The 15,483-nt window shown below is 40.6% G+C and overlaps 1 protein-coding gene across 1 annotated transcript in view; it reads right to left on the reverse strand.

Annotated features, from left to right (window-relative positions):
* Positions 1–10,523: 10,523 nt before the first annotated feature.
* LOC100551715 (calpain-1 catalytic subunit) overlaps positions 10,524–15,483 on the reverse strand; it is a 38,719-nt gene continuing 33,759 nt past the window's right edge. The window contains exons 21-22 of the mRNA XM_008125038.3: positions 15,387–15,445; positions 10,524–14,531 (exon numbers count right to left, since the gene is read on the reverse strand). Coding sequence (XP_008123245.1) covers positions 14,505–14,531; positions 15,387–15,445 — 86 coding nt within the window. The 3' untranslated portion in view covers positions 10,524–14,504. The remainder of the gene's footprint in view (positions 14,532–15,386; positions 15,446–15,483) is intronic.

Consider the following 15,483-nt stretch of genomic DNA (forward strand, 5'->3'; position numbering starts at 1 on the left):
AACATGATATTTACATAATGCATACTTCAAACCGAGATAAGCAAAGTTGACTGATACTCCAGAATAGAGCCCTTAATGCACATCAGTGCACTTTAGTATAAACCACATTGCTTGGCAAAACTAAGGGATCAATGTTCTGCACATGGACATTATGGAGGAGGGGAATTGGGGAAAAACATGTATTTTCTGTGAATCCTGGAACCAATTTAAGGCCAGACTCTGTGGTGCGTACAAGAACCATTCCAGGTCTAAACTGCACAGTCATCCCACTTCCTCCTCTGCTGGTTTCACACTGACGTAAGTGTGAAACTGACCTAAATGGTCAATGTGCGGATGTGTCCATGGAGTTGACCCTAAGGCACACAACAAAAACAACAACAAAAACAACAAAAGGATGGGTCACACTGAAGAGACTCAGTTTAGGTAGAGGAAGGGTCACCATCTTTTCACCTAGATTGCAGCTCTTGGACTTCTAGGATGCTGATTGGTCACATCATCATACTCCTTCCTGAACAATAATTGTTTTTTAAAAATTTATTTTAAGTTTATGTAGGCATGTATGTAAAAAGGATCAGATTTTACTTAAAGTAAGAAAGACACTGTACCTTCCCATGGCCCTACTGCAAGTTAATCTGTGACCAAACCTATGCATGCCATGTCAATGCAACCATAGTGAGAATTGTGCCCCTTTGTTCTTGTTCCTGGCTATGAAACATTATTCCATGGGAGGCCAGGCTGGCTCCTGCTAGGCCATTAAACTGATTGTTGCCAAAAGCTTTTAAACTGTGGCTGTAATGTTCACTCTTTTGAATGTTTTAAAGTATTTCAATTAAATGTTTGGTATTAATATTGTAAGTTGTTTAATGATTTAAAATAATTTGTATTATAAACTGTCTTAGGTCATTCACTGGGTGAAAGACGAGGTATTAAAATAAATCACTTGACATTGTTGGATTTCAACTCCTTACATCTTCATTGGCCATTTTGACTGGATAAGATGGGATCTGGAGTCCAGCATTTGACAGCTGCTTCTTCTTTATCTTTAAGTTACTGACATATTTTTCCTGTATTAACCAGTGAATGCTTTTATTTCCTTCTCATTTTGCCATATCATTTTTTGTTTGTTTGTGGACTCCTGAGGAAAGTGGTCTGTTTTGTAGTTCTATAAAGTGCCATGCAACCAGATAGCTACATTTTAAATAAATCAATAAAAATAATAATGTTTCATCACTTTGGTTCCTTCCCATAATCAATTAAGCATAAGGGAAACCTAGCTGAGAATTCTCTTGTCTCATTCCGAAATGCTTATATTCATTTGAAACATCTCTTGTTTAAGAAAAGAAAAGACTTTCAACTGCTGCTCCCCTAAATAATTATTCCTTTTAACAGTCCTTTTATATGCTTAATCCAAAAAGGCTATATCTGATGGCCTAGGCCAGTGGTTCTCAACCTGTGGGTCCTCAGGTGTTTTGGCCTACAACTCCCAGAAATCTCTGCCAGTTTACCAGCTGTCAGGATTTCTAGGAGTTGAAGGCCAAAACATCTGGGGACCCACAGGTTGAGAACCACTGACCTAGGATCAGTGCAGCTGATGTAAAACATAAGTTGTGGGTTTGAGCAATTGAAATGCTAAATTCACCTCAGATGTACTGAAGTTAGGGGCCCCTGGTGGCACAGTGTGTTAAAGTGCTGAGCTGCTGAACTTGTGGACCAAAAGGTCCCAGGTTTAAATCCCAGGAGCAGAATGAGCGCCCGCTGTTAGCCCCAGCTCCTGCCAACCTAGCAGTTCGAAAACATGCCAATGTGAGTAGATCAATAGGTACCACTCCGGCAGAAAGGTAACGGCACTCCATGCGGTTATGCCGGCCACATGACCTTGGAGGTGTCTTTGGACAGTGCCAGCTCTTTGGCTTAGAAATGGAGATGAGCCCCAGAGCCCCAGACTAACCCCCAGAGTCGGTCACGACTGGACTTAATGTCAGGGGAAACCTTTACCTTTTTATACTGTCTTGCTTTTGGCCAGAGTTGCAGGAATTTAGTGGAGAAGAAAGGGCAAATAATTCATTTTATTCTGATGCACTTAGATAACTATATATCATTGGGATGGGGGGGGGTGCTGTGTTTGACAACAGACACATTAAATACTGTTTGCCATGCCAAGTGTCTGGAGTCCCTGAAACAATTTTTGCTCCAAAAGATGCATTAGGGCTTGATTTCGGGGGCAGTCTTATTTTTCCAAATTGACTTTTTAAATGAACTCTATCTAAATCTTATTTTTGAAATAGAGCTTATATTTCAAGCATCTTCAGAAATTCTGAAAAATCATGATGGCTCTTATTTTTAGGGTGTCTTATTTTGGGGAAAACAGGGTATGTATATTATGAGTTCTTGTCTTTATGGTTAGCGATTTCTTAGCTCTATTGGGACATTTAATTGAACTAATATCGGCTGCTGCTTATCAGATTGGGAGCAGAAACCATCTGTTGATTCATATGTGCATACAAAGGGTTCCGATTGTCACCTTTGTCTGGGGCAGCCAGGAGATGTTCTCAGCCCTATCTGTCCAGGAAATTCCTCTGTTGGGTCAGCAGGAAGAAGAAGACCCCTGTGTCTTGCTTTGGCAGAAATCATATGCAGTAGCTGATACATATATTTGATATAAATTTAATACATATAGGAATAGGACAGGGAGCAAAGGATTTAAAGTGGACAAAGTTATAAAAAGATACATTTTATTGGAGGGTTAGGAACAATAGAATCTTTGAAGGGGGTTGCTGTTGCTGGCAGGGCCATAGCCAGAAAAAAATGCGGGGGGGGGGGGGGGGAGAGGTTTGAAACCTTTTTTTTAAAGGGAATCATGAAGCAGTTCCATAATGCAAAATAATCTAGAAATCAGGTTCCATCAATAAACTTCAGTGGACACTCAAGATAGATTAACTTCAGTGGACACTCATGGAGATTTGATTAACCACATAAAATTCATGAGTAAACCAGTTTTTTTTTTAAACTGAAAAATTTTGGGGGGAGGGTTGAACTCTTACCCCCCCCCCCCTTTGCTACAGCCCTGGTTGCTGGTCTGCTCCATATATACGATGATACATATCAGTACATATCTGCAGATTAAAACTAAAAATAAAAAATTGAACTTTTAAGGGTTCTGGTCTGTCTGCCTGTCTTGCTTTTGGCCAGAGTTGCAGGAATTTAGCGGAGAAGAAAAGGCAAATAATTCATTTTATTCTGATGCACTTAGAGAACTATATATCATTGGGATGGTGTGTGTGTGTGTGCTGTGTTTGACAACAGACACATTAAATACTGTTTGCCATGCTTGGTTGTTATAGGCATCTATGTGAAGCTATCACAGTATCAGTTAGAAAATAATCCAGTTCTTTCCCAGCTCCGGCCATATTGTATTATTTGATGCAGATGTGCAGTTGCAACTTGATACCAAAAGCCTGTGTTTCCCAGTGCTCCTTCAGTATTCTCCCAATGCAGATGTTGCTGAAAAACCCAACAATTTCCAGCTAGGTATGTTTAGCCTTCTGAAGAGAAGGCTGAGAAAAACAAAAGGAATTGAAAGACACTTCAGGACTAGAAACTCCATCTAAAATCAAATATTTGGGTATTTGGATCTCAGCCAAAAATAATCAATTATTAGATCTAAACTATACATTTAAATGGTCTGAAATCCAGCAAGATTTAAAGAAATGGACTAGCTTGAATCTCTCATTAATGGGAAGAATAGCAGCAATCAAAATGAATATTCTTCCCAGATTAATGTACCTATTCCAAAATATCCCGATTATTAGGAAACTCAAACTATTCAAAGATTGGCAGAAAGAAATATTGAAATTTATATGGAAAAATAAAAGACCCAGAATAAAGTATACCACAATGATATCCGCAAAAAAATACAGGAGGATTTGGTGTCCCTGACTTGAGATTATACCACGAAGCTAGTGCTCTATACTGGATTAAAGACTGGATTAAATTGGAGGAAAAAAATTATTAATTTTGGAAGGTCATGACCTAAGGAGAGGGTGGCATGGGTACCTCTGGTACGAAAAGTCAAAAATTGAAAAACAATTTGGAAATCACTACATTAGGTCAGCCTAATGTTCAGAACTTGGGAAAAATATAAAAAATACTTTCACTCCAGAACTCCGATTTGGTTGTCACCATTAGAAGCCAACCACAGAAGGCTACTGGGCTGGCTAAAATGGCCCACATACAAAGAAATTTTGTTGGTTGAAACAGGGAATGTGGGAGCACCGAAACTAAAAGAGTTGGAGGAAATCCAAAGGATGAATAAGAATATATCATGGTATCATTATATCCAACTAAAAGAAGCCTACAAAAAAGATCTAATTATAGGATTCGATATGGAGCAAGGGTTTTGGGGAAAACTCCTTCAAATAGAAAATAAAAATATTTCCATATTATATAACAAACTATTGAGCTGGATGACAGAATCAGAGATAATTACCAATTCTATGGTCCAGTGGGCTAGAGACATAGGAAGATCTATTTTAATACAGGAATGGGAATCAATTTGGCGAGTTAAAATGAAATACACCTATTCCACAGATCTGAAGGAAAATTGGTTGAAAACCATACATAGGTGGTATCTCACACCAAAAAAATTAGGACAAATGTACAAAAATGTTAATGCAAGCTGCTGGAGGTGTAGAGAACAAATAGGTTCATACATACATATGTGGTGGAGTTGCAAGAAAGTCAAAAAGTATTGGGAAATGATATTAGAGGAATGCAATAAAATTTTAGGAACACAATTTGAACTTAAACCCGAGCTTCTCCTACTAGGGCTATATGATCATCAGGATAATGTGGATTCTAATACAGATAAACTTTTCACCTTTTTCATCACGGCAGCAAGAATGATAATCGCCAAGTACTGGAAATCCGAGAAACCATTGATGAAAGACTGGTGGGTTGACAAAGTGACTGATATAAAAGATATGGACAAATTAACCTTCTTATTAAAGAAGAAGGATGGCAGAAAAACAAAAGAGATGGACTGGTCCTGTTTGGAGGATTATTTAAAGAAATAAAGAGACTGTAAACAAGTGAAGGCAAAAACGACAGAAGAGTAAGAAGACAGAAGCATTAAGACAGGAAGTCACACTCCCCCCTATCCTCCCCCCTAACTGACTCGTACCTGTCATACCTTAGATTCACCCAAACTCCCTTCTCCCTTCCCTTCCCCCTCCTTCCTCCCCTTTAGCCCTATTTACATACCCCTCCCTTATCAAAGTCAAAACCTTCTCTTTCCTTCCCTCACTTTGCACCTCCCCTTCCCCCTTCCTTTCCTTTTGTTTCTCCCTTCCCCCCTCCCCAATGTGTTTTGTTTTGTGAAAATTAATAAAAACTATTAAAAAAAAGAGAAGGCTGAGAGGAGACATGATAGTCATGTATAAATATGTGAGGGGAAATCATAGGGAGGAGGGCGCAAGCTTGTTTTCTGCTGCCCTGGAGACTAGGACGCAGAACAATGGCTTTAAACTACAGGAAAAGAGATTCCACCTGAACATTAGGAAGAACTTCCTCACTGTGAGAGCTGTTCAGCAGTGGAACTCTCTGCCCCAGAGTGTGGTGGAGGCTCCTTCTTTTGAGGCTTTTAAGCAGAAGCTGGATGGCTATCTGCCAGGGGTGCTTTGAATGCGATTTCCTGCTTCTCGGCAGGAGGTTGGACTGGATGGCCCTTGAGGTTTCTTCCAACTCTATGATTTTTGAGCTTCCTTATCAGATGCTTTGTTAACTGATATACACTGATATAGTCCTGTTGATGTACAGTTGCCTAGAATTATGTCTCACTGAATTCAGCAAGATCCCAAATTGAATGTGCATGTGTTTGCAATCTGAATACATGCACATGATGAGCCCATTGTTTTTATGCAATTAATTGTACCTGCTATCTTTGCAATTTATGTTTCTGAAGTTACCTGTGTATTGAGCTAGTATGCATAACACATTCTGAATGAATATCTTTATGGGCTAATAAAATGACTAAGAAATTAGCATGCCTGGTGGGTTGGGAAATCCTGGATACACATGGGGAGTCACTGTCTTATCTGTCGCCACAGTTCTAAATCCAAAAAGAGATGAATAGGGTGCTGAATTACACATACTGGGAAAGTAAACATAGAAGAATGTGGTTGGGTGAGACTAGCCTGGAAACGCTCTCTTTACTATTTGTTTAAGCTCACCTGGATTTTCCATCTTATTTATTCTCCTATTTATTTATGTATAGATCAGTGCATGGTTTTTGGTTACAGGAATAATGGAGATGACAAAGGCATAGCAAAGTCCCCTCATGGAGAAAGGGCGGAATACAAATAAAGTTTATTATAGCAATGGGCGCAGTCAAAAGAACTGAGAGAGAGAACAGGCTTTTAAAGGGCAAGTTTATCCAGAGTAGTAAGGCAAACCCACCCCTATTCAACTTCTGGACTGTTGGGTTGCAAGGTATCTTTCCAGCTCCAGGGGCTATAATTGGGTTTGAGCCACATGAAATCCAGCCATTTGTATCCAAAAGCTGTATCTTTCAAAGTTCGCTTGTTTCTCTTAAGACAAATGAGAAACCTCATACAACTATTGATATTGCCACAAGACACCAAAATAGAACATATGTTAAGTTGAACATTGGAGAAAAATGACAAGGTGTTTTGTCGTGACATCTCTGCTGCACATTTTGCTCATTGTAGCAATGGGCAAGACTGCACTCCATCCACCCCACATGCCCTGCATATGCAAATGCTGATTGGACTGGCACTTGACTCATTTCAGTGGTAGTGATAAGACAACATCCTCCACTGCCGCTGTAGTTGGAGAAGTCAGGACGCGAGGCCAGGATGAACTGTGTTGCCCTCAATCCCTCTAGTCTCCCTTGACTATCCCCGGACCAGCAGCAACCCCCCCCCCCCAAACTCCATAAAGCCCAACTCCCCCCCCCCCCCCCCCACACACACACATACTGAGCCAGTCCACTTCAGCAATCATCCAGAGCTTCGCTGGAGATTGCTCCATGGCCCGACTCACTTCTATCACAACAAAGTTAAAACCCAGCTCATAGATAGCTAAAATGTACTGTATACCTTCATTACTAGACTTTCTCCTATACAACATATCTTTTTCTATTTTGTTATTTTCTTTTTCCCTCAGTGAATATGTGCATGAGTACAGAGGAATGAATTAAAACAAATAAAGAAAACAACATTTCCTATCCTGCATGCAGCCAAGACAATATCCGTCTTCCCTCACCCTTATTTCCACCTATGAACTTGTACTAAAGCATCACATGAACTCTATGTTTATTTTTATGACTTTATTTTATCTAACTATATGAAATAGAAGGCAGATGAGAATGAACTCTAATAACTTCTTGAGCAATCTCAGCCATTTGGGGAATTCCTTCCATTCCCTGTGTGGGAAACATGGAGAAGACCATAATCTGTGAGACAAAGAGCCTTCCTGACAACCAGTGGGGGCTATCTGCTTGCCACCCAGAACTTCCCCTCTGGTGATCTCAGCTATCTGCTGAATTGTCCTTCCTCCCTTCTGCCAACAAGTGAAAACATTTCTATTCTTCCAGGACTTTGGGTACTGACTGTGATAAGGTATTTATAGTGCCTTTTAATTATTTTAAGTGTTTTCTTAATGTTTGTAAATGTTTAAAACCCAATTTAAAATGACAACATAAAAGACAAATGTGTGCTTGAAAAGGAACATACATACATAGTATGTGGTTTAGTGTTAAATAGTATAAATCCAGTGTCAAGGAGCACAATGGAAAACATTTAAAAAAAAATAAAAGCATACAAAAACATGTTTGTGAAATGGGATGATAGGAGACTGCTTTTTACTCATGTTCATGGAACAAATGGAATTCATTTCTTGGCAATATTTATTCACAGAAGGATGGCTTTGCCTTCCTTTGAGGCTGAGAAAGTATGACTTGCCCAAGGTCATCCAGTGTGTTCTAATGGCCAAGTGGGGATTGGAACCATGGGCTCCAGAGTTGAAACCATTGCACGACTACTCTGTATCAAAACCCAAAGATGAAGGCATGAAAATGTGTATTGTAAGGGAAATGAACTACAGGGCCATTAACAGCCTTAAGCTATTAATAATAACAATAATGGGAGGTGGAAAAGTTTGCCTATAAGCTATTCAGTGTTTGCATGGGGTAGGATGTCCAGCTATTTATTTTCAGATAAAATAAAATTATACCACTTATTTTCAACAGTCCTCGCAATTCAGTCTGAACTAAGTTTAAATGAAACCATTGAACTTCCTTCCCTCCCTTTTGGCCCTTTAGCTAAATCTGCTATATGATCTCACAAAGCTTTGGGTATCATGAATCAGCAGCAAACTGCAATATGCTTATTTATTTTTCTGGTATTATATTGATGCTGCCTTGGAAAGCAGACGGAAATGTATTTGTTTCAGGTGTTCAAATAACAGAGTTTTAAATCAATGGAAAAATGTAATGGACTCAATCGATCATAATCACCACTAATGATTGCTTGACATTATTGGAGGAGAGTCCTTTAAGTGGGGACTTACCTTTTTAAACTGATCCTTCTTGCTCCTCACCACTAATGATTGCTTGACAGGAAGGAAATAGTAGAGGCTTAAAGAGCTGGGCATGTTTAGCCTGCAGAAGAGAAGGCTGAGAGGAGACATGATAGCCATGTACAAATATGTGAGGGGAAGTCATAGGGAGGAGGGAGCAAGCTTATTTTCTGCTGCCCTGCAGACTAGGACGTGAAACAATGGCTTCAAACTACAGGAAAGGAGATTCCACCTGAACATCAGGAAGAACTTCCTCACTGTGAGGGCTGTTCGACATTGGAACTCTCTCCCCCGGACTGTGGTGGAGGCTCCTTCTTTGGAGGCTTTTAAGCAGAGGCTGGATGGCCATCTGTTGGGGGTGCTTTGAATGCGATTTCCTGCTTCTTAGTGGGGGGTTGGACTAGATGGCCCATGAAGTCTCTTCCAACTCTACTATTCTATGATTCTATGATTCTATAAGGAAATAAACAAGAACAGGTAGTCTTTTTTCAAGATACTTTATCCCATCTCACATGAAAATTCAGTTGCCAATTTTCATTTAATGTTTTTGTTATGGGGATGTTCCATTCTGGGGACGGATAGCTAAGGAAAGGGGGCCAGGAATGGTGGCAATGAGGTTGGCACACAGCCTGTTGGTCGCAGAGTGTGTGAGAACAGCCACCCGCCCTCCCCAAGTCAAAAGCAGCCCCTAGTCACTTCTCTAAATTGTACAACCATGCAGTTCATTTCCTACATGAGGGCAGACGTTGTCCTGCCCACCAGATGGTTTCTCATATGTGGCTGGATAGCCTGTTCATACTTGCCAGCCAATTCCATTTTTGGGAATTATGCTTTGGGTAGGCTGTCACTCTTCCTGTCTTCTTGAAGTGATGTGGAGCTGGCACACTTCTCTGATCGAGAGGAGATTCAAAATTTTGGTCCTGACTGAGACTCTAATGTGCCCCTAAAAAGTGTCCCTCAGTTTGTGGCAACAGATCTATGCTTTATGCTTGTACCCTTTGAGCACCCACTGCTATACAAGTGTCCCTTCTGCAGACTTCTGACATTTGCCTTCACCCTGATGAGAACCTGATTTCTGACACTGAACATTTGTGCTTAGTGAAGCTTGCTAGGCTTCCTTTGGTATCTGCTGGTCCTTGGAAAACCTCAAACTTTTGGCATACTTTTTACTATTCCTGTGTGTGTGACTCAGCTACTCTTTTTGCTTTAATGTCTGAAAAATAAGAAAGTTTGCCCAGTATTTTTTAAAAACCGTTTTTATTGAATTCAGAGGAATACTTCTTAACAAAAGGTCAAACATATTTAAATGACCTGCAAGTTATACCTACCAAAAGTATATTTGTTTTACTATTATTACTCCCCAGATTTGTTCCGAAATGTTTTTTTGTCTCCCTTTGAGGCTGAGAGTGTGACTTGCCCACCATCATCCAGTGGGTTTCCATGGCCAAGTTGGGATTAGAACCCTGGTCTCCAGAGTTGGAACCACTATACCACAACAATGTATTAAAACCCACAAAAGGAAGGTATAAATATGTGTATTGCAAGAAAGATGGAATAACAGCACCCAGCTAATTCCCTCAAGCTGTGATGTGTCTCGAAAGGACAGTAAATTGATAGTTGTGTAATTAATTATTGTTATAGTTCATTTGTGGAGAGGCAAAATAACTACTTCTAGGTTTTTTTTTCCTCAAATGTCAAAAGATTGTTTTGGGAAGGCCTCTTTGTTGTACAAAATGTCTTGAGCCATTTCTGAAGGACAGACCTGACAATCCCATATCACTAATAATGTGAAAATTAGGGACAGATTAAAATATTTAGAGGCTGTAAATGCTTAAAATATTTTGGTGCTCCCATATAAATCTAATTCAAAACGAATACAATAATAAGCCATAAAGTAAAAAATAAATAAAAATGAAACAAAATTATAGAAAGATGGAAAATAGTGTTTATTGTTGTACACTACCGTTTTTATTTATATTTGAAAAGCTTTCTCCTACTTTTTGTAATTGCAAAGTCTTTTATTACAGGAACACATTTTTGTGGAAACTGGTTCAGCTGCCCCGTTTGCAGTTTTGTAGCAAATAATCCATGTTAAATACAGCAATAGAAACTTTCTGTGGTGACAACCCCCTTTTTTTCTTGTTGTCCTAAGCACGTGGTTATTTTGCTTAATGGTTAATCCAGCTGGAGTGGGAAGTGGAGACCTTGAGAACAAATGTTGAATATGAGATGAAGCCAGGAATTTAAATGCCTTTAAGACTCTCGACTACCCCCCTTCTCTATCTCTTTGACAAATTACTGTCCTGCTGGAATCTCAGCTCAGTCCTGAGTCAGGCCTCAGCTATGTTGGCACAGAGAGGTTCAGCCAGAGACAGATGCCACACTCAGATTGATTATGGAACATAAATGGGGTTTCCCTGCATGTTAGAATTAGCCCTAGAATTAGTTGTCTTCTCTTTTAAGCATGCTTAGCAATTCTGAGTGAAGAATGCTGCAGTTGGTGGAAGGACTCCTCCCAAGGGTGCCATCCCCCTTTTTTATTTCCTAAGCATGTGGTTACAGTTAATTCAGCTATAGTAGGAGTAGCAGTAGCAGTAGTAGAAACAACAACAACAATAACAACCGTTATTTATTTCCCACCCCTCTCTCCCCAGGGAACTCAGGGCTGCTTACAACATAATACAATAAGCGCAATACAAAAAAAATACATAGAATGGGATAAACAATTAAAACACACCCAATCAATATGAAACATAAAATATGACACATGTAACAAAATAGCAATAACATTATGAGCATTAGTAGGAAGTGAGGCTCTTGCGAACAAATGTTGAATATGAGATGAAGCCAGGAATTTAATTGTCTTGAGTCTATCTACCCTTCCCCCTCCACCTCTCTGACAAATGAATGTCCTGCTGGAATCTCAGCTCAGTTCTGAGTCAGGGCTCAGCTATGTTGGCACTGAGGTTCAGCCAGGAGTAGATGCCACACCCAGATTGACTATGGAACATAAATGGGGTTTCCTTGCACGTCAGAATTAGCCCCGGAACTAGTTGCCTTCTCTGTCTTCCCCAGTGTTATGGGCTGAGACATTGAAAGCTATGTGAGGCTTGCTGAGACATGCTTTTGCTCACAGCAAGCCCTGCAAAAATGTCTAGCCTCATCAAGACAGAGGAAAAACTCCTTCCTAAGCCGAGGATGTTTTGAAAGGCTTCCAGGCATTCTCTGTCTTCGGTTTAGAAAAGGAGAGCCTCCTCCGGCACTCCCCATCACAGATGACTCAGTCTGCAATGCAAGAAGAGCAAGAGCAGATGACTTTGCAGGCTTCCTCCTCCTGATCTGCCTTTTCTCATTGGGCCAATTGAGAAAGGAGGTGGTGCACAAGCCAAATTCCCTGCCCATCACTGGCAAATATCAGTGGCGGGTACAGATAATCACAGTGACATGCACATCAAGAGTTCCCTCTGCTGGCACAGAGAGAGCACTTCTTATATGAATACACCCTGATTTGGGTGTAAAGTAGGGAGATAATTTGGTTTCTTGTGGGCTCATTTATAAGCACTTTTAAGCATCCTTAACAATTCTGAATGAAGAATGCTTCAGTTGGTGGAAGGACTCCTCCCATGAGATTTGATTGCTTGAGGCAAAGGATAAAAGGTGGTGTCATTATTCCACACAGAAATGGCTTTGTGAGCCAGATGAATTTCCTACACTGGTATCACAGTAGTGTCCTGAGGGCACCAAAGAACTTAGAACAAACTTTGGAACTTGTTAATTAATGTTGTATCATAATCGAAACTATAAGTCCAGTTATGTCATTTTTGGAAAATCTTTTGGTTTTTTGTGCTTGATAGCAAATCTGGGATTTCATGAAAAGGCAGCAAATTGGGGTGTGTCTGTGTGCATGTGCCTTCAAGTTGTCTATTGACTTATGGTTACCCCATGAACGTCATAAGTTTTTCTTGGACAAGGAATACCAAAGGGTGGTGTCACTAGTTCCTTCCTCTGAAATACAGCCAACAGCACCAGGTTTTCCTAGATGTACCCCAATCCAAGCACTGACTATATCTGACCCTGATTAGTTTCCAAGATCGGACGAGATCTGGTGCCTTTAGAATATTTAGGCAAATTGCTAACTGTTTATAATTCATTGTTATTTTTTTGACCTTTTGATATGGGGAGAGTTTGTACTATCTACGTAGCCCACTGGCTTAGTACCAAAACAAATTTGGTATCCTTGGGTGGTGAGGTCAGGCACTGTGTTTACTACTCCCCTCTCAGGTAGCAAACTATGTTGGGTTCTGATCCTGCTGTTGTGTGCCTTCATGCTCACTGTATTCCTAAGAATTATTCAGAGGTTTTCTGTTGCCACCTTCTTAGGTTAATAGAATGTGACTTACCCACGGTCAGTAGGTGAAAGCCACCCACTGCATGACTATCAGCCTCCTCCCACCAGACTCAAATCAAGGAAGGGCTTCATGAGAACCACCACTCCTCTTGATGTTCCTCCAGCAGCAGCAAGGGTGTCCCTCTGGGCAGCTAAACCTGGCAATTCTAACTGGATGCCCCCCCCTCCATGAGGGTCCTCCTCCAGGGGCAAACCAAGAATGGGCAACTTGGAAGTCCCTGAACAGACTCAGAAGCGGAGTGGGCAGATCTAAAGACAACTTGGCAAGGTGGCACTACCTGGAGGAATCCTCCACCTTGTGTGACTGTGGAGCAGAACAAACAACCCCGCATATGTATGCTTGCCCACAATGTCCTACCTCATGTATGGAGGAGGAGTTGTTTAAAGCTATGGACAATGCGGTTGCTGTTGCCCGCTTTTGGTCTAAAACTATTTAGTTGCTTGTGATTTCCTTTTTTCATCATTTTAAAATGTATTTGTTGTGCAATGCTTTTGACACGAAATAAATAAAGTGGGTTTTCTTTGCTGAATGAAGGTTTGAACTCTGGCCCCTGAAGTTCTACATCCAACACTCAAATCATTATACCATGTTGGCCCTCCTTAGTGGAAAAGCTGGGCTTGGGCTGCATAGCTGACTATTTCTTTAGGAGAGTAAAAGGACAGCAGTTAATAGAATCAGACTATTATAATTGGAAGAAATCACATGGGCCCCTACCATGCAGGAAAAAGCACCTGGCATCCCTGACAGATGCCCATCCAGCTTCTGTTTAAAAGTTTCCAAGGACAGAGTTTCCGCCACATTCTTGGACAGAGAGTTCCACTGTTGAACAGCTCATACAGTCAGGAAGTTCCTCTTAATGGAACCTTCTTTCCTGTAATTTGAACCCATTGCTCCTAGTCCTAGTTTCAAGGGCAGCAGAAAACAAACCAGTTCCTTCTTCCTTATGACATCCTTTCACATATTTATACATGGGTATCATGTCTCCTCTCAACCTTCTTTTCTTCAGGCTAAACATACCCAGTTCTTTAAGATGCTCCTCATAGGGCATGGTCTTCAGACTTTTGATCATTTTAGTCACCCTCCTCTGAATACTTTCCGGCTTGCCAATATCTCTTTAGAACAGCTCCTCCTGACAGGCAGATTAACTCTAAAACCAGCATACACTACTGATCTTTTCTTGGTTGTCCCAGTTCAGCAAGAGATGTCACAAGGTATTATCACAGCAGGTAAGATCTGTCTTCTCTCTGCCCTGGCCCCTAAAAGAGAGACTGATCCCTGCAGAGACAATGGTCTGTTGGTGAGAGCAAGAGTGCTTATGCACTCTTAGTCATGGGGTACTACTTTGTGGGTGATCAAGGGGAATGGAGGAAATCAGGTGTTGGGCTCAGCAGTGAGTTGATGAAAGAAAGAAGGAGTTGGGCCATCCAGTATCAGTCTGAAGGAGGCACTTCAGTAGCCCAGCCAGACAGGGTTAGTGCAGCCAGAAGTTCCACCTTTGCTCTAGCTGCACATTGTGAACGTCAGCCACTGTGAAAGAAAGACAGCAAAAGTAAATGAGCTTGTAGAAGACCAGACGTTAGGTGAACAATTAACAATGCAAATTGTAGAGTAACCTCAAGCGACAGAGATAGTTTTTGCTAAGGAAGTGTTAAAAGTAGTTTGAAAGAGTGTTTTGGTCAGGGTGAACATACATCCACAGCTGGATTCATTGGCTAACACATACTTTGGTGCCTCAAATGTAAGACCTGTTTCTGAGTATATTTGATCTATTGATTCCACAAATGGCACCATTTTCCCTGATCAACTCTAGTTTTTAAGATACAGAACATATGCCATATACGATATACCAATCATTAACTGCTCACCCATAGAAAAACAACAATAACCATATCTAAGAAATTTGAGTTGATGTAGTCTATCCAATGCAATTTTCTGATTCAATGCCCCAAATAACCCCAGGAACAGGCCTAAAACCAAGACACCAAGAAAAATGCATTAGGCTGTAATTTGTACAATTCCTCCAGGCCCTAGCTAGCTAAGGTCTCACCATAGAAAGGTGAGACTGATTCCTCTTTCCCACCAATCCCTGTATCTCCCCTGATATTTCATTTTTCTTTCACATTTTGAGTGCTGCTTCAGTAAATATACAAAAATATTAAATTGAGTGCCAATTGCCTTAAATTTTCAGGGTTAAAATGGGTTCAATACCTGAAGGTTTAAGAGCAGTTGTCTTGTTTTTCACTTATATCCTAAGCTGCCTTAGCTCCCATGTTGAGATAAAAGATGGTACACAAAATTATATTGCACAGTTTGCCTTCCTGGAAGAGAGTTTTTAGCTGAGCTTATATTGTCATTTCTCTGGCTCTGTTTTAATTCTCTTACCTCACGAAGGTTAATCACTGCATTGCCAGTGCCTTCACGATTCATGCTTTTGAAGAACCCTGCAAGGTTTTATGAAAAGAAAAGCAGATTCAATTAT

The sequence above is a fragment of the Anolis carolinensis genome, chromosome 1, assembly GCF_035594765.1.
Source record: "Anolis carolinensis isolate JA03-04 chromosome 1, rAnoCar3.1.pri, whole genome shotgun sequence".
Lineage (NCBI taxonomy): Eukaryota > Metazoa > Chordata > Lepidosauria > Squamata > Dactyloidae > Anolis > Anolis carolinensis.